This window comes from Accipiter gentilis, chromosome 14 (genome assembly GCF_929443795.1).
Source record: "Accipiter gentilis chromosome 14, bAccGen1.1, whole genome shotgun sequence".
In the NCBI taxonomy this organism is placed as follows: domain Eukaryota; kingdom Metazoa; phylum Chordata; class Aves; order Accipitriformes; family Accipitridae; genus Astur; species Astur gentilis.
In genome coordinates, this window is record NC_064893.1 from 22735155 (window position 1) to 22755846 (window position 20692).

The window sequence follows — 20692 nt, forward strand, 5'->3', positions numbered from 1 at the left end:
CAGACTCACAGGTGCGTTCATCCCCCATTCATCCCTGCTGCTTTCATTAGCTCCAAACATTAAAGCCAGGGGGGCTGAAGCCCACCCAGACGAATTCAGGCTAGCTTGTGCAGGCCAGCAGCTGCTTGAATGCCACAGCTGTGTTTAAATCCCATCTCCTGGCACAGAGAACATCCCCTCAGCTTTAGTGGCCCTAATCACATCCAGCCTCCACCACTTTCCTTGCTGCAAAGGCAAAGCTCAGACCAGCTTCCAGTGCCCAGCCAGCAAACTGCCCATGATAGGGACTGAGATCACCAGCAGAGCTATTGCTAATTAAGCTACATTATCACAGGCTGCCTCTGGCCAACACTGCTTGTAGGCTTTGAAAAGTTCAGTAGCCCCTTGGGAGATTTAGAAGAGCCCCGAGAATACCACCGCACAGCACCAGGCTGCTTAAGGAAATACCTTTGCACCTGCAGAGGGTTTTAAGCCCCCAGGCAGAGGCTGAGCACACAAGGAGCAGCATCCCTAGCCAAGCTGAGCAAGCCCAGTGCCAATTTTCTCTCCACAGAGGAAACATCCCACCAGTGTCTGGCTACTTTAAGGGGGTGGCTGCTCTTTGGGAGCTGGCTCTCTGTTTCAGGGGGTGTAGTTTGTGCTCTGATGCTGCTTAGGCTTTATCCTCAAGGCAGCATAAAAAGCTGAGCTAGCTCCTGATGCTCTAAGTGGCCTCTCTGATGCTCTGAAATGAGGGGGTTGGCTAGAGAGGGGAAGATGTACTGCTGCTCTCCCTGCATCACGTGCATTCCTCTGCTAGATGTGATAGGAGGGGTTAAAAATAGTTTAATCTTTATTCCTTCGGGAGTTTTTCCATTTAAAAAAATAAAAATCCACACGCTGCTAATCTTTCCAAGGCAAAAGCTCCCCTAACTTGGGGGTTAAAAGCAAGGCAGGACCTCCCGTGAGCCCCTCTGCTGTGCTGCAAAGGGCAGCTGCCCCCAGAGCGGGGCTGGTGTGTGAGAGCTCCAAGCTCGGGTTTGGGAAAGCCACGAAAGACGTTTTCTTTTTTTAGCCTCCTGCTCTCTGTGAAGACATTAGGATCTGTATGGCTGTGAGTAACTGCACTAGGAAAATCCTCCCACTGCTGTGCAAGCAGATCTAGCAGAGCTTGAGTTCTGCAGAGCAGGGAAGAACTGGGTGCAGGAAGGTGCCCAGCACCAGAGGAGTGGGTGATCACAGCCCACATTCGCATTAGCAAGACACTTCTGTGCAGTGATGGGTTGCCAGGACTGGTCTGACTTACTATTTCTAAGGCAAGTAGGAAATTCATGTTCTTTTGCTAATCCCTAATCAGTTTTCCTGAGAGTGACTGTGTTTTCATTTGGTACAGTGGGTAAATCAATTAAACACTTTATCAGGTTATTTCTAGAAAAGCTGCTCTCCACACTCACAAAATGATTGATGAGAGAGTGACTCTTAAGCCTCCAGGGAATGGTGATTAAGGAGTGACCTTATCAAGCTATTTCACGCAGCTGAGAATTAGACCACTCTGCTCAAAGAGACAAAGTGCATTTCATTACTTTTGTTTAAAACTTCTTTTCCTTTGCCAAATTTCAGATCTGTGACCACCCCGAGCATAGTCTGTGCACTCAGCTGGTTATTGGAAAACTGGGAGATTTTGAAGGGCTTGATCTGTAGGAAGGAAAGACTCCTCACTGGCAGCATTTCTGGGATGTCTCCTGCTCATAGGCTTCTACAGCCCTGCTGATCTCAGCGGAGAGTAGAGTCAAAAATCAGAGCTGACTGCTTATGTACCTGTTAAATCAGTGTTACTTGTAATTCCTGTATTTGCTGAACTATGTAGGGAGACCAGTGAAGAGCAACAGTGCTGTAATTCAAATTTTTCTTTACAAAATTATGCTAAAACACTTTGTCCTGGCAGTAAGAAAGCCCTAAGGTCTGCATATATTCATGGGTTCACTTCAGCCTTTATCCAAACCACAGCTATTAACTTAGTTATAGGAAACACATAAACTCAAGGCTTTTGTTCTAACCCTTTGCGACAGCTAAATTAATAGCCTTGAAGCTGTGGAATTAAGTTAACCAAATATGCCTAGACAGGTCACACAATTTCAGGAAATGAAAACCACAGGTCAGACATGCAGGGAAGCACAGCACCAGCAACGCATGTTCACAGCCTGACCCTGAATCTGGTGAGAGCAGCAGACAGGGAAAACTGCCCTGTGACTTTGTCCCAAGATCATCCCCTCTGCGGTCAACAAGTGACGGTCCAGAGCCTGTGAGCCTCTCGGGGCTAAGGAAAGGCCACCCTACAGCTCAGCCATGGGTTGCTCGTGCACAGGCAGGTCTGCAAGAAGCTGTTCTGCTGCTGTGACCACTCGGGATGGGATTCAGGGACTCTGGGCTCCCTCTGCTTCCAGTGCTGTATTGATTTGAATAGTGACAACCTAAAGGGGAGCAAAACAGACTGTGCTTCAAAGATGGAATTGAATTGTTTTAAAGTTTTTAAACAAGTTGGCTGTCTTCCTGGACTCTTAAATTAAAAGGGCAATTAAGTCACTTTCAGTCTCAAAAGACCTAATGGGCGTTTCCTGGTTTGACTCTTTAAAATTTTGCCAGAGTGATTAATGCAATGAAAAATTGTCAACTCTCAAAAGTCAGGGCTGTCAGCCAACACTCAAAGCATTTATCTAAAGCACATGCTCAGACACTTTTGGCCTGTGGACAAGAGGAAATGGGACAAAATGAGGCTGTAGGGAAGAGTAGCTGGGCATAAAGGACACTGGCACAGCAACACCTGTACCTTAGTACTGATAATTATTATGGGAGGAGGAGAAAAACTGTTGGTGCTACGGGCTTTGTGGGAAGTTGACTTTTCCCCCCACAGGGGAGAAAAACCTGGCTAAACATCAGTCCCAGCTCATGGCTACTTGTCAGTGTTGGTTTTGTTAGTTATATGCAATTAATATTTGTGCAGCAGGTGCACTGCTCCCAGCATGAATGGAGTGCACATGAACACTCCCCTGGTACGGCTGCAGTGCTGCTGCTGCACTGCGAGTACAACCTTCCCTTCACGCTGGGGCTCCACAATATCCTGGTAACGTTGTTGAGAGTATGAAAGAGCTCCAGGCTTTCCCAGTTACTAGAAATGCCCGCAGTCTCCCTTCCTTTGATTTCCCCACTCCTTCCTCACATTTAAAAGCTCAGATCTATTTTGTTTCTTCCAGGATTGCTAACCAAAGCTGACTCCTGAATGAATTCTATCTCTGCTTCGGTTAGTCATCCCTTCAGGACAGATTTAGTAACTGCTCAGGGAAACCACGTAGAAGCCAACAGTTCACTGTTGGAAGGCAGCACCCACTCACTGTCAACATCTTTTTCCGAGCTAGAAGGCTGAAAGTGCAGCAAGTCAGCCAGAATTAGGTGAGCGAGCCTCTAGCCTCACCTGCTGTGTAGGAAGGTGAATAAATTGATACGTACCTAGTCCCAAACCTGACTGCAGGCTCAGGAAAGTTGCTGCAGTGTGAAATAACAGAGCAGAGATAGCAAGTATCTACAGCAGAGTTCACCATCCCCATCTGCCGGAGCACCCCTTGGGGCAAATGAACCTCCTGTGCGATTGCAGCTCCAGGCTGCCCACGCTCCTCGCTGCGGGGAAACTGCCTGAACTTCCACTGCGTGGCCTCCTGAACTGTCACTGAGCTAGCAGCATGCAGACCTGCCCCTGAACTGAAGCAAATCTCTCCCTGAGGTGCAGAATTACTAGTGTTTTAAGGCTAAAGAATTGCCTGTTCAAAAATGTGTATCTGACATGTTTTCTGCTTGTGTTTATTAAAGCTTGTATGCTCCTCCAGAATTTTGCATAACGTTGGTTGACTAGAGGCACGTCATGTTAAAACTTGCCCTGATAAGCAAGAATAAACCAGAGTATTTTAACACATAAATATGAGTCACGACACTGATGCTTTCAGGTAAGGACAGTTTATTTGCCCCTTTGAACAAATAAGGCAGTATTTGAGAAAGATCAAATAAAATCTCCTGTATCAAACTCAGAGGAATGCAATAAAAATTACTATTTCATACATATACAAACTAATGACCCAACACTATTATATACAAACAGCCAGATCTTACAAAATAGCTTTTCAAGTCAGCACTTTATGCCAGTGTTGCTAATTTCTTTGTTACAAAAAAGTTAAAGCTACAAACTTCACATTTTTAAGTCTCACGTGACTGACATCTTCAGTATCTCTAGGTTTTAGAAGCAAAGATAATGGTTTGTCTAGAACACTTTCAGCAATGCAGATGGACCCAAGGAGCTTCACATGAATGCAGCTTCACAATTAAGCTAGCTTTTTGCTTAAAAACTTTGTCGGAACACAGCTTTCTCTTATGGTACAAGCATTGCTCTTAGCTTGGAGGATTCTCTGAGAAGTGAGCAGGTACTATGCTCCCAGACACTCTACAAAGGGACCAGAAAGGGAATTATTTTCTCTAACAGATTGAAAATCAGTGAAGGAGAAAATAATTATTCTGCATTAGAGCTCCAAGTGCAAGAAACATCAAGTCTCAGCCACTGCATGCATGTAAGAAAGGTTCAAAGACACTTAAGCCATTGGACCAGTTTTACTTATTTTGGTTCATTTGCTGTATTTTAAGACAATCACATTAGCAAAGCAGAGTATTTCAAGAGTGCTTACATTCAGTTACAGCAGTCACAGGTTGCATATTCCATCAATAGACACCACCCTGGGGTGTTTCACCTAAAACTTGGGTTTTCTAATGCCCTCCAATCACTAGAAAGTTACCTACGCAGTGCAGAGGTAAAACTACTCCCAGCAGAATCTGCTTGATCCACGCCACATGCAAACAGTGCACAATTTACCACGTCACATATCTGCATGTCAATCGCACCAGAGGTGTTGGGCCAGACCCATCCAAGTGTCTAATACAAGATCCAACACTTCACCAGAGAACTCTCTCCTAAGTTGTGGGAGCTTCTTTGATGCAAAGGATGCTAACAAATATTGCTTATAATAAACACATGTTTAGGGCAAAATGTATTGCACAGATTCCAGACGAGCACTGTATGAGCCCTGGTGTTCACACAGCACTGCACTAGACCTCATTAGAGAGTCCACACTAAGGGATTTTAGTCTGTTAACAACAATGAACCTTTCAATTACTTGGTTTCCCAATTCAAAACTTTCCCAATACTTGAGGCTATCAGATCGTTGGTTATCCCAGGAAGTACTCTTACATCAGCACCCTAGATACACTGCTTACTGCCTCCCTTTTCACTCAGGGACAGCTGGTTTGCTGATCTCTGGAACAGCTGTGTTCGCACTGCGTATCAAACTGAGACAAACTGATGCAACCAGATCTGCAGAGGGGGTAAAAATGGCTTGGTTCCTTTCACAGCAATGGAGTATACCTGTTAACAGTAGCCAAGAGTCTGCTCCAAGGAGAAAAAAAGAGCCTACAGAGGCGTGAAATGAACACTTCACCTCTCTAGCAGCATTTGATTCAGGAGACACTGCTATTTAGTTTAATTATCTAGGCGATGTACCAAGGCCTATTTCAGAGAATGACATGGAAACTCTTCCCTCTATCAGAGCAAAATAAAAATACATCAGTAGAAATACTTGCTCTGTCCAAATAATTCATCATATGCTAGATATATCTAAAACTACATGCCTCTGCTATTACAGCCCATGGGGCAGAGGTATCACTTGGTCTCTGCCCTGCAATGAGGCTCTTTGCTTCTTCTGTTTTACTCTCCACTCTACTGGTGTGAGTTAATTGCACCATCCTCACAGCGATTGTACATGCTGGCGCATTTTTGTTGATTGAGCTATACCAGGCAGGAATGCCAGGGAAATGTAAAGAAAGAACACAAAAGCATCCAGAGGAACTGGAAGAGAAGAGACTGAATCTCTTCCAGTAGGACATCAGTAATTGCCTTCTCATCCAGATCAACTCCACCTTTGCTCCACCACCACAAATGCACATCTTTGTTAATTCAACAAAGTCTTTAATTTCAGTTCAACCTTTCTAATGTGCTAAACCTTGCAGAAATGTGAAGGATTCTGAACTTAAGTTTTTATTCAAGCGTCTAAAGATGTAAATCTGAAATGAAGCCTATAAAATATTTCACAAACTGTGGAGATTTTTAAGTCCTCTCAGACACAGCAGAAGTACCTAATTCCTGAGAGAGGTTCACACAACTTCCACCCATTCGAATACAGTTTCATCTTCCGAGCACTCCACCATCAGTGGGGTCTCCCTGAAGGACATTTCCAAACAGACAGACAAAGGGGAATCAGATCACCGACTGACTTTCGGTTTTAAGTCAGTGTGGATTTTAAATCACAGAATGTAATTTCTGATGGAGGCACAACATGCTTTATCTACTCATATTAATTCATAAAGTACACAAAAAGAGGACAAAACTGAGGTCTTGAAGAAACCACACTTGCTTAAAGCACACAGTGTAAGGCATGGGGCTTATTACAGGCTTTTAAAAAATGAGATTTAAGTTTCTTTCAAAAGGCTGGAACAGTTTGTACATGTTCTCACCTGTTCTCTTCAGCGACCTAAAACTTAGCAGTACCTTAACAGTAGAAAGATACAGTTAACAGCTTGAAATTGAGTCTGTGCATTCACAAAGAAAAACAAAAACAAAACCCACAAAGGATGCAGCCATTAAATACCACAATCCATATTAACTTAAAACAAAATGGACTACTGAAAGTTCAGTTGCAAAGAGAGTGAGCCAACTTTCATTAGCCTATTTCTATCTGTTCCTCTGATTCAAAAACAGTCCCCCTAAAAACAGTAACAAAACTCCTTTGGAATAATGTTTTAAATATATGTCTAAAATTAAAACATACCATCAGGATTTTCCACTTAACAGCATTCCTGAGTTCACAAAGGTGCTATGGAAAAATAAATGAGCAGAAGTATTGCCCTCTATTTTGCTAGCGTATTTCAATAGAAATCGATCTGTTTAGTAGTCGTAAAAGCAAGGAGCTGATTGTTTGAGAATGGAAGATTATTCTACCAGTGGCTCAGAAGTTCTGCTGCCGCCGCTTCTTGGCTTCAATGGCATCAAGGATCGGCTGCCGCTTTGACTGGTACTTCTGGCGGATTTCTTCAATCTCCTGCTCCATCATGGGGTCCAGGGCTAAGAGCCTCCTCTGAAGTTCATCAACACTCCAAGTCTTCAGCTAGCAGGGAGACAGAAGAAGAAAAGATATTGACATCAGTACAGCCACCATCCACACATCTACAGAGATTTTGCTACCCATCTGATGGTCACAACGCATCTTCCAGTAGGAGAAGGTGGAAGAGTTCTGCTCCAGACTGCTGCTCTCAGCGAGACTGGCATGAGCCTCAGGATACTGGGCTGCTTCTGCTCATTTTACAGATACATTACATGCTCTGTTTAGTGACAGTGTGAGTGTATAAAACAACCAGTGAAATGTTTCCCCCATTGAGTTGTTTTTCTAACGCTTCATTTTGCAGGCTTAGAACAGAAATACTGTATTGAGATGGAACAGGAACGAAGTTCTCTCCCCCTCCCCTTTCCTTGCAACTAAACTTCCTTCTGCTAAGTGACAAAAGGAGACAGAAAAAGGAAGAAAAAAAATCATTGTCAAAAGTTGCATTTGAAAAAAAACCAACCCACATTTATGTACAAACAGGCTGAACCTCAATCACAGTGAGGAATTCAGACTCCTCCAAGCTAGAAATCCCAGAACACACACAACAGGTCACTTTGGGTCAGCCTCATACTGATATAAAATGCAAGTACAATTTGTATTTTACTGTACACGTGAAGATGTCAGGCTAGTCTGGACAAGCTTCCCTTCACTGAATTCCCTATCTGCCTGCTCTTTGTTTAATTGGCTCTCTTGCATGTGCCAATTTGCTGAGAACTGGCATAGAATACTGTGATTAGAGATGCCAAGTGTGGCCTGGGACAGTCTAGATTGTCCAGAGCTACACCCTTTACATAATATTATAACCTGTGGAACAGACAGGATTTTATGATAATGTTAAAAAATACTGACACTGGAAGCGCTTCAAATGTTCACCTAAGCATCAGTCCTTTTCCCATCCAAGACCAAGTGACCCCGGAAACACAGGGAAGGCACCGTTTTACAGCCACTGCAGCAGGATGGGAATGACCGTTTGCACCATTTGCTTTCAGTGACCACCTGCTGTGGGTACTATGAACATGTAAAATAATTTGGTTTTTTTTTCTGAACAAAGAAGCGTCAATTTCTAGACTTTCAACAAATGCCATAATTGAGTGACTTATCTTTACTTCAGTTAAATGCAAGCGAAGCTGCAGTCCTGGTTTAGATGTTAATTAGTCAGCTACCATTGTTATCCTCCAAGCCATTTCTGAGCCAAAACACACAGTGAAATGCTTGATGCCTATTACAAGGCAACAACTGAATTACTGGCTGTTTAATGGTAGTTGGCATCAGTCCTTAAAATGTACGTGAATACCAAAATACGTAAATCCTGATCCTTCTTCCTGAGGTGGAAATGATACCCATCCCCAAACCACAAAGTCATCCGCTAGCTGATTTCTCAGAAGGTCTTTTGAAATTCTTTAGCATATTCTGCTAAATAAGATACTTCCTAGTTGCAGTTACAGGATCACGAATCCACTTTAATAATCTAGGCACAGGTGAAACAAAACCTTTCTTGCAAGGGTATACAGTCTTTCGGCCTCTCCAATCAGGCAACTGTTCATTAGAAAGACAAAGCACTTGCTCCGCAAAGATATACATTATTTATACATATTAATGCAACTTTACCAGACAGCAGTTTAAGTTGATGCATGGCACCAGTTGCCTTTTCACACTGATTTATTATGGAGCAGGTAATTATTCAACATCCCCCTTCCTCACAGTCCAGGGAATTGAACAGTCAAATAAAAATGCAAAAAAGAAGAAAACATTCATTCAAGTACTGAACATATATACTAAGCAGCTATATCAGAGCAAATGGCTGTCAGCTCTCCCAGAGCACCCAGTGCTAAACTACTAAAAGAGAGTTTTGGAATAGATCTAAAATATCTCGCTCACAGCTTAAGCCAACTATTAGACGTCAGAAATTGTCCTAGGGCTGCAATCTTCCATGGATGCCCTTTGAGCCTTCTCCACCATCCTCCCAAAGTGCTGGGTGCTGCTTACAGTCACAAACAAACTGCCAGAGTTGGCAGACCAGAGGGGAGAGTGGATTTACAGCGATAGTCTCTCCAGTCCCTGAGAACGTGGCAGTCTGATGAAAAACCTGCCCTATTAATGTTCTTGAATGATCTAACATCATGGGACATCCTCCATGGATAGTGACACTCAAAGTCTTTCTGTTAACTGTAAGCAACTGCTTGCCAAGGGACACAATGGCTTTGACAATTCCTGGGACTGTGTGTTTGTCAGGACAGATGGCTAATAGTATGGAAGATGCTTCGAGTACAGGTAAGTCTGGAGCGGGCAAAAGCCTACAGATATATATTAAAATTAACAAATTGGGAAGTGGGTTACCTGCACAGATGCGTAATGCAGGACAAAGTAGCTACTTAAGGAGACTGATCATGGGTTAAACAGAATGGGGATGGTGGGAGAAGGAAGTGAGGCAAGTCAATGCAGTGCAAAAAATTCTAAGAGCACAGAAACACATCCTGTGTGCAATGCTGTGTGTTGATGAGGATGAACTAATTAGTTTTCATCTGGAATAACATCAGCATGGCTGTGAATGCCATGCTGCTCCTAAAAGAGGCAGAGAAGCCAAAGGGCAACACTAGTAAAAGGTCCAGAATGTGACTTCACCACAGATGAGCTGACGAGAGACTGACAGGCATTCAATTATTAATGAGAGCCAAGCGCCCACGCAGATGCAGAGGACACCTAGCCCTCTGCTCCTGCTGTGCTTCAGGCCCACGACAACATGAGCCCTGGGACCTGAGCTGGGCTATTACTCAGCTTGTCCTTCTACTTGCACATGCATCTTTAAAAGAAAAAACGAAAAAAACCCACCCAAAACCCCACAAAACCTCAAAACTGCTTAAAACATGATGGCCTCCATTTCACTTTGCTGCGTGGCATTTCACTGTAAGCTAGTGCCACAGACAGACTTTCTCCCAGAAATGAAGTTTTAAAACTCCAGTGTATCTGTCTCTGCAGTGGTAGACTCCTGAGATACTGACATTATTCTCTTAAAGAAACACCAGAAGCAAAATAAGAAGGACAAGGACAGAGCATCTCATGACAGATGGTTACTCAGGGTAAAGTCTCAGCACTGAACAGCTGCAATTAGAGCTGGTTTTAGCCACGGGCTCAGTCCCGTTCCTCTCCTCACTTCTCCTCAGCAATTCTTCTGCTGTAAAAAGTCTAAGTGTCTTTGTAAAAGCTATTTTTGTCCACAGTGATCAAATAGCTAAGACAAAGTTTTAAAGGAAGGAATCTAATTTCAAAAGTAAAGACTGATATAAAATACTTGTTCTAAGGTTGATCAAACACAGCTATCAATAGGGAGAGGCGGCAGCACAGTGAAACTGTTCAAGCAAGGTTGTATGTGCAGAAAGCTAATTTTTAACTATTTGATTAACAGTTATATTTTTACTGAAGATTTTGAGAATGATCTTAACTCTGTAAAAATGTCCAACTGAAGACAAACGTCAGAGTTGCAAGTGTTCACCTGAAAGCCTCTCAGCTATGGCCATGTGTGCTGTTTGTTGTTCTTCAGGCTGCGGACACCACTGACACCAACATCTTGTTTTAATATGCTGATGATTTCTACCATATAATTCAGAAGGACATATATAATTACATCCTTCAGAAGGACATAACCTACAGCCTTTCCATGCATACGCAGTAATGATGGACAAATCAGGAACAGATCATTTGATATACAATTTCTTCCTCAAGGAGAAGATTTGCAAGCTATTCATGACATCCCTTTGCCAGCATTTCAGACAGACTTGCAGATAACTACTCTGCTGAACAATGTTCACCTCAGCAAACTGCTTCTGAGTTGCTGTCCTTTCAAATCAGTGTTTTAAAAATAGACGGGGGGAAAAAAACCACCCACTTGCATTTGTTACAGTCAGGTAGAGTATCACTGCAACATGATATTTTACTGAACGTAAATGAATCTAAGCAGCAAAAGGAGAATAAATACAGGCTCTCTGCAGACGTTAGACATAGCCACAGGTTCGATGTTCAAGGGCACCACGGTCTGAAATATATACCTATGCAGTTCTGTCCTGAGCAAGAGGCAGTCTAAAAACCTGCCACAGTATTTTTAAACAGACCACGCCAGATTTATGTTTCACACAAGATCTACTGTAAAACACAAAGCCTAGAGAATTAGCTCAGCCCCTTCCCTGTCCACAAGAAAAAAACAAACAAAAAATCCAAACAGTGAAAGCTTTTTGAATTATAGCTCATGCAAATGATTTATCACAGTTCTCTTGGTACCCATAGTCCTTACACTGAAGGGCACCCATGCCTGGTGTTCCTACAGCAGGGGCTGTAGCTTGACCAGTTTGGGACCTAGCATACTCCTCTGGTCCCTTAACAGCCCTTCAGCAGCACGAGGTCATCACTGACTCGGACCAGTCTGCACTACTGACATAAATACGATGTCATCCAGTAATCCCTGAGTCACTTCAGCTATCATTCTTATTTGCTCCTCCACCAAAATCCTCTTGCTGCATGAATTATGAGCATCAAATAGAAACGAGCCGTTTCCCAGCAGCTTTCACACATTTCTCCCCCAACAAAGACTTTCAGCAAAGCACTAACTCACTGGCTGCACAGGAATCAAAAAATATTATCTTGGCACAAGTGAAAAACATGTTCCTCCTGCAACTTTCTTCTCACTTGCTTACACTGAATCCGATCCCTAGATTTAGCACTAAAGCCCTTTCTTTGCATCTTTGCAACGTTTCATGCTATCTGGGCTTTGTTTTTAAATACCCTTAGAAGTCCTGAAGCTTGTGCCAAACATGAACCCTCCATCTCCAGGGAGGGGATGCAGTTGTTCTGCCGTCATCTTTTAAATGCGCAGATGTACCCTGACTTCTGGAATAAAACAGGAATATATATGACACTGGTGAGATGGGGCTATTTTCCCCATGCTGAATGTATTTGACTAGTTTTGCAGAAGGGGGATATTTTCAAGTCTTGATACTACAGCAAATCCTACAAATAAAATTAGGAAGTTGTTCTTTGCTTTCTTAGCCCTCTAGTCATACCCCTCTACCATAATTTCTGCGAGTTTGAATGCTTGTCTTCCACATGCTCACACAGAGTATATTCTGAATATCGTCCCACCCTTACCACCAACAGCCTGTGGCTTTTTAGAAAGGAAACACCCAGCTGCAGCAACCAGTCTGCCTTTAACCCAAATATTCCAGGTGGCATTTACTGCTCAACATAACTTGGTGTCAAACTTTTAAGTTTTAAATAGCCTTTAGAAAAAATGGCTTTCGCAATTATCACTTCATAAGGGGCAGTGGGAGTTTGAAGACTAAAATACAGAAGTAATAAAATTGCAGCTTCCCACGCTACACAGGGAAATAAATTCTTAGTGGAAAAGTTATAAGCTAGAGGGGAACTAAAGAAAAAACAAATTAATTGTCTATTTAGCATAGCTTTTATTGTTGTATCTTCCTTTTCTGCCTAGTTTTACTTTGCAATCTAACAGTTCTTGACTGCATGCCCAGTGATCAAAGTCACCCAAAGAAACTAAGACATCTTGAATCATATTAGTAGGGAGCACAACTCTTCATTTACTTGTGTGTATTTACACAGGCAAAATCTCAACATGGCTTGAGAAGGGTTTTTATCCAAACCAAGTTATCCAAGCTACACTAAACATTAAATGCCAAATAGGAATTTGCTGCTAGAGATAAGTGGCTACTAACCAGAGGTAAGTAGAAAAGAATTCCTACAAATAGTCTATTAAGTGTTCAGATGTCCTTTGGGAAGGGAAGCTCTTCGTGGAAGAGACTAATTAAACTCTTGCTTCACTCCACCTTGGCTATCAGCAATGCTATCAAGATGCTTCCCTTCTGATAAAACCAAGGGCACGCTTGTACTTCCTCTCCAGGATCCTGCAGATCAGTTTGATGCATATCCACCTCAACTTCTGAACTTTTTTTCTATCGTCTCCTCAAGCAGGGTTTTATTTTTGGGAGGCGATCACCCATTGGATACCACTTGCTGCGACTATTTGTAGCAACCACCTCAGAGTGTAATTCAGCCTGCAGCATGAGAGAGTGCATGGGTGCTACAGAAGACCACGAGCTAGGGGGAGGTGTCAAATCTCAAGGATTCATGAATGTGAGCCCTGACAAGTGTAGGAACTGAGATTATTCTGGAATTAGCCTTCTGTAACTTGAAAGACTGGTTAAACGTGGTATCAATTAAATGCTCGTATCAAATAGACTCGGAGGGAACAGATTACTCAATAGTACTATGCACTTTTTTTAAACCAGCAAAAAAAGCATTCAATTTCTCTGGCCAAAATTAAATGTAGAGGGCGATTTCTCATGCTAAGCAGTGCTCCAGACTTTAGGTCTTGAAAACGGTGATATAAATTGGTGTTGGAATAGCATGCCATTTTTTTCCTTAGCATTTTTCCTGAAATGCTGGCTCAATACCATTTGGCATACTTTCAATCACTGATCTAAAAATTAAGTGCCTTGTTCTCATTTATGTTTCTAGCATAAGGAGGCCTTGATATAATGTATGAACAGGCATTAACTATTTATTCACTGTAAATTGTCCAATGCAAGGGACACAAGAATCTAAGAACCTACAGGCGCTTACCGCCCACTTTTCATCATGATTGTCAGGTCCCTACAACTTCACAAATCTGTCAAGAAGCCATGCTACAGAGGGGCTACAGTAAATCAGCACAAACCCCAGAGCCTACACAAACATTAATTATCTTTATTTCCCCACACTTTTAGCATTAACGTGTCAGTGAAGTTTCTCACTGTTATGAAAGCAGTGGATGAAATGCACTCACTGTGGGATTTCATGAAAGATTAAAAATACAGATATTAATCTTTCAAAGGATTTGAAAAATAAGTCTCAGCAGCACAAGCTTCTGCTTTTAACGCATCTTAATTATTTAGGCAATGTGCTAGCAAAACACACCATGGGCTGCAGCACAAGTCAAAACGGCACTGTGGCTAGAACTTCCCAAAGAAAGTGAACAGGATCTGTGATCAGTGCACATCTGGAGACAGCTGTTTCAGGCCACCTCATCTAGACAGCAGATGACTTTCCACAAAGAAATAACACTCGGCTTTCAACTAGATCATCATATGTTCTTAGAGGCCAAGTCAACTTAAGTCAGTACAAGTCAAGCAGCTGCAAGTTAAATGAGTACAATCACAACATCACTTTTTTGTGGAGGACAGACACTAACACCCACTTCTGCATTTGATCCCTAGCCAAACTGGAAAAAAGTATTTTAATAGAGAGTTATATCAGAGGACACCTAGGCCTTCTCAGATGACGTGTTTGGGCTAGCTCTACCTTACTTTCAGAAATGTGTAGTTTTATGGCTACTGAAAGTGAAACATCTTAGTGCTACAATGCCAATAAGGATCCTAGTTATTTTCTATGTAGTTCTGCTTATTTGAATAAAGGTGTATGGTACTGAACCATTGTATCTGTACTATTCCTACAGAATTAGTGGAAGGCAGTGTCTGCCATTCTCATTCCTGCACTGCTCCCTGCCAGATACACTGTGAACACCACATCTAAACTGGAAACTTCCCTCTGTCCTGCAGTAAGAACTACTGCCGACCTCTCTTTTCAGCTTAGCATCTTGCTAGCTTAGCAAGGCTTCTCTCAAGCTGCCACACAATCATGGCCTGATGAGCTTCTTGGGAAGCTGCCCCTCCACTCGAGACACTGCTGCTCGCAGCACCAGCACCACTTCACTAGTGGAACCTCATTCATCAGTGGCTGCTGAGGCAAAAGGCTGCCTTGAGCACAAGTAGAAAAGCCCAAGCTTCATCAATACTAGCTTTCTGGCTATTACTTGGATGGCAGCAGCATAATGCTGTAACTTGGATTTGAGTTGAGCCCTGACTCAGGTCAGTCTGAAGGAAAGCTCTGCCGTACCCTGGGGCCAGGCAGCAGCCCCCCCCCCCTCCCCAGCACAGCTCGCCTCCAGGCTGACCTATTCCCAGCCGTGGGCTTCTGCTGCGCCTTGTCTTGCTAACCTAAGAGCCATGTAATAGCCGCGATCTCCTTGCTGGGAAGTTACTCACACACTTCCCCAATCACCCCTCATTCCTCAGCTGACACATCCTATGCTGATATTTGACTTTCTGATTTCAGGGGAATCTAAAGGGTGTATATGAGAGTGAAAGTATACGTGTGTGTGCGCACGCGTGTGCACACTAAGTCGCACTCCACGCTCAGGATTTGTCTCTTCCATAGCAAAAACTGCCATAGTATTATTACTCAACTATTTCTTATTTGAGAGTATATTTATATCCATAACATTTGATCCTGCTGGTTCAGCAAGGACTGTCCTCAAGCGTACTTTCAGTAGCTAATTCCTGTGACTGCTGTGGAAGAGACATATGTACACGCTTTAGACACACAAGTGCTCCTTCACCAGCTAAGAGGCATCTTTGCTTTGCTTTCTCACCTTCCCCAGTTTGGAAGTTTTCCCCCATTTCTCAAAAGCCTGTAAGAGCCTGGGGGGAGCTTTGCTGTTGTCAAGATGTCAGAAAATTCCCAATACATAAACCAATTTCAGAGGATTATAGCAAACATCTGGATCTCCCTGGCTACTCTGCCTACCCAGACATAACTACGCAGTGATTATTCAGAGCGGTTACCCACAGAGCAGAGAAGATTGCACAACCGCGAGAACACCGTACCCTGCATCAATAACACTGCCATCCCTGAGCTGCTCTTAGCCAAGAATTGCACTTTATTAATCCTTACTGTAATCTCTAAAACGCTCAAGGAAGATTTGGTGTTACAGCCAGTACAACCATATAACCTCTGCATGCTGTTACTACCCTCAGCATTGTACAGAAGGAAGAAAACCCATCCAAAGCTCTACTCATTGGTATGAGTGGTCATTAAAAAAAGTGGTTTTTTTTAAAAAGAGCAATGCATTTTAATCTTCTATGCTCCAAGACTAAATTTCCCTTTTTAGCCTTACTATCAATTATGAGTATGAATAACCTTATTCACTTCCAAAATCATCCCAAGTACCATACACACTTAATCTAAACAAAGGAAATAACAAATTGTGTCAGTGTTATTCTGCAGCACTGAACTTAACTTTAAATCCAAACCTTAAAATCCTTTAGGTACTTAGAAAGTGGCTGACTAATCCTGTAACCACAAAGACACATTATCTCACTGGGGTTTTTTTTCAGTAACTGAATTAGAAACTAAGCTAAAAGGTCAGCCAGCCTGGACAAGTGCAAAAAAACCCCCCCAAAACCCAAACAACAAAACCACCCCCAAAAAAAACAAAGAAAAGAAAGAGCAGAAAAGGAGAATCACTTGCTTATAAAAAACATTTGCTTGCCAGAGATTTGATTAAGGAGAAACACTGTAAATGTTTTTTTCCTTCTCTAAGTGATTATGCTTTAATTTTCTTCAGAGAATACCAAAATACCTCTGGACATGCTAAAATAAATCATGTCATTGGGCTTCGAAGATCTGGCTAGCTGTACAAATCAACTGTGAAGTACACAGCTGACAAACTTTTTTTCCCCCCTCCCTCTTTTTTAAAGAAAAGCAATCTGTCAGAAAATGCTGATTCCTGTAAATGAAATAAAGTTTTCTACAGATCTGAGACATTTAACTAAGTTCTGCTAGGAAGGGTATGCAGGCCTGTAATGGAGCTTCCTTCCAATCTGACATACCCTTTCCTCCTCTCTCCCTTGCTCCTAAGGGCTCTACTCGCCTAAAGATTAACAATTTATTTATTCAGGATCACTTAACCTGAATAAAGCAGAACTCCTGAAGAAGTAAAAGTAAGGATACCTAAAGTAAGAGTGATTCCTTCATACAATATTGCTCAGTGTACTATTACCACGAAACACAGGGTAACCAATTAGTTAACACTAAATTAGTATGTGAATACAGTCTTCCATTAATAATGTGGAGTGAGAAGTTTGCTACTGGTATAATAGAATCATTAACTTATCTGAAGACTTCACACACTTAAGTCTGCAATGCACAATTAAGGTTTAAGACACACAGTTTCTGTTTCAAAGGCTTAAGACTGGATCATCCATGGTAAGTAGGCATTATAGATAGGCCAAAGTTGTTTAAAACTATCTTAACACTTGAAGAGTATTAACCTTTATTCAACAAATGTTTTTAATTTGAGTCTGTCTCCTAATTTACTTCCAACTCCAGAAGAGCTGCTGAAGAGGGTTTGTTTCCAGGAAGACCACACCAGTTCCCTATCTTTAATACCCAAAAGTGAGGCTCATCGCAAAAGCCCAGTCCAACGCAGCTCTGCCTCCCCTCCTTCACCAAGGGAAAGGAAGCCATAACTGCAATTTGAAGGCAAGGAAGAAGGGAGAGAGATTTTAAAGCTTTCTGAGGAAAGCCTGAACTACAGAGATTTCCAGGGCATTTTAGAAAATGAATAGCTGCATGACCATGGGAGAGGCTGTTGTCTTTAAAACCAGGGGCATATGTTTAATATCTCAGAGACAAACATTTTTTGGAATAGTCCCCCAGTGAACCATCTCCATAAAATCCACGTCACACGAACCTGCACACATCACCATGCAAGGTCTTCCCAAACGTTCACTATTACTTGGGCATCTTTTTATAGTGATACTGCATGATGGTAAGTCACAAAATAAGAAGGAATTAAGCACTCCGATTCTGAATAATATTCCTTTCAGACTATATCAGTCTTTGTGTATTAGGCTATTCTTTCTCCCCCTTTCTTTAAGGTCAAAGCTTGGGTTTTGAAGCCATCTGGTCACTGAGGTTATGGAAATAAAAGCTACAGGAAACCTCCCAGGATAGCCTGGCTGTTGGAAGCAGCCATGGCCAACTGCAAACTCCATTACCTTCTCTGTACAAGCAAGACCTCAAACATGCCTCACACATGATGAGCAGCCCCCCCCCTCCCCCCCCGCGAAGTCTCCTGTTGAGGTAAGCAGGGAGACACCCAATAATTACACACACCAAATAACACCAGCAATAAGCCAACATCTAGATTTTTCTGCAGGTTTTATCGTAATACAAGAAGAGGGTGCACAAAGGCAAATGCACCAGGTCCAGAAGTCAGAGCTGAAATAACTTTTCTCCTCCACAGTACATCATTTCAGGCACTTGTCCGGATAAGACCCAGCCCATTGGAAAGTATTCACAGAAGCTTGATGGAGACTTTATAACCCAGGCTTCTCCCTTACGGTCCAGAGACTCCATCCTACAAGAGGCAATCCAGAGCAGCTCTATTAGGCTCCTGATGCAAAGAGTCCCCAAAAGGAGCCCTTTTTGCTACAGATGAGAAAAACCTGGACAGGCTTGTCTTTTTAAGCTACATTACCCTTTACAAACATTTGTACTGACAGATGAGTTGCAAGAAGATTTTAGAAGCATTTCAAATAGATCTTGTTTGAGCAGCAGTGTTCTTTAAGGAAGATGCTGTGCCAAGAACACACCCAGCCTTGAAAACAGATCTCAAGGCATAACAAGGCTCAAACAGGTTTTCTAAAGAATTCAGTATGCTCAGAGATTTTTCCAACGTCACACCTTCAATTATTAATTCCTTTTCCCTTCCTCCCAAAGCAGAAATGCACATTGCAGCCTGACCTTAAACATACAGCAGTAGTGGAACAAATCCCATGATCAAAGACCCTGGATGAAGTTCTGTTAGTTACTTAGTTCATCCACAGAACTTTCAGTCAATGTCTCAGCTGATTAAATGCTGCAGTAAGAAAGGGGCCTCAAAGATAGTCCATGATGTTGCATTTACAAGTCTGAATGCTCTCAGATAAAGTTGATTTCAGGTTACATTATTTCAGTCTCCATTAAGGGCTATGACCTAAGCAATTCAACAGAAACAGCAGCAACTCATTTTACTTCCCACTCACCACAAGTTTAATTTAAAAAAGCCTTATATCACAGAAGGCCTGCCATATATATGAAAATATAGCAAAAAAAAATGCAATTTTGACAGCAAGTTGTGGCAGTAAGTACATTGCAATCAATGTCAGTATGCACCAAAGTGAAAGCAGGTGGTGAACAATGACCCTGTTACCAAATGTAAGACAGCAGAAATCTATTCTCTTCCACAATAGATATGAGTCAAGCCACTGAACTACGTTTTTTCAATTTCAAATATTGCAAACAAATTTTGAAGCCAAATGTGGTATCTTCTGGGTTCGGGTTTTTTTGTTGTTGTTATAAAGGGAATTTAGAAAGGTTTATAAAATCTACATACATAGAGCCTGCTGTAAATCACACTGATGGTTTGAAGCAGCCATGAATCCGATAAAGTTTGCAGTAAGGTTCAGAGTGACTTCCTCATTCAAATGTTACAGAAGATTCAAGACCTCTTAACAAACAATAAAAAGAGATAAGCAAGCTGTTCCTGGGCTTATTTTTAAAATGACTGTATGTTTGATTACAAGGTGACAAAATAAACCATTTTTCCTTAATAAAGATGTCACAAGTTGAAAGTATTTGCTGGGAAGAAGATACTAAATATGCTGAAGAGGTAATGCTTAACAGAAACACAAACAATTAGCAGAGCTTTAAAAATGCTTGGCAGATGGCTGAAGGGAAAAAAAAAAAAGGAAATCCATTTAAGGGACATCAATGTTATGAATCAAGGCAGGTGACATTTAAAACCAATGAATAAAACATCACAAAAACCTGTCTCTTCTTATAAATCATATTTCACAGTGGAAATTACATCTAGGTACTACACTTCAAGATCCTCCTCAATTAGCAGGAGATAACGACCATGGGGGTACGATTTCAGGATTGGAAAGCAATAGTTGTCTATTCTGGAATACCTCCTGTTGTGATAAAAAATATTCTTTTTATTTGAGTCTGTGTCGTCCCCCCGCCCCGCTCCCCCAAATTATGGTCTTAATGCTCTCCCACTGAATGAAAGTTTTATTTAGACTCAGCACAGCACAAAGAAGTATCTCAAGTTTACTTGTGTCCCAACTAGGAATCTGCCCTCACTCCATAGGACCTAGACAGGGATATCTATCAGCCATCCCAGATCTGGCTTTCTCTCTCAAACTGACGAATGCCCTAGCAAATAAGTTCACTTTACAATCAAAGAAAGACTACTGGAAGAAATCAGTGCCTGAGAAGTAATTTTTATTCCAGCCACCGCTGGGAAAAAGGAGAGTTCATGATAGATAAAGGGAAGAATCTTTTGGACAGAGAAATCCCTGAAGATTCACTCAAAGTGTTTGGTTTAGTCTTGGAAAAAATGTTATTGAAAAAAGCTCTACTTTAACCAAACACATTTTTTTTCTTCTACCCAAAACTATACATATTCAAATTATTTTTTGGAACAATCAATCTTCATTCATCACACAAGGGTCAGAGAAACTTGCTCTCTTAGAAAAGAAAGAATGTATTGCAAGTTTCATAATAATTCAATAGAAGTCTCAAGATTA

The 20692-nt window shown here is 41.9% G+C and overlaps 1 protein-coding gene across 1 annotated transcript in view; it reads right to left on the minus strand.

The window, feature by feature from the left end:
• Nucleotides 1-3968: 3968 nt before the first annotated feature.
• STK4 (serine/threonine kinase 4) overlaps nucleotides 3969-20692 on the minus strand; it is a 49208-nt gene continuing 32484 nt past the window's right edge. The window contains exon 11 of the mRNA XM_049817356.1: nucleotides 3969-7232. Within this exon, the coding sequence (XP_049673313.1) occupies nucleotides 7074-7232 (159 nt within the window). The 3' untranslated portion in view covers nucleotides 3969-7073. The remainder of the gene's footprint in view (nucleotides 7233-20692) is intronic.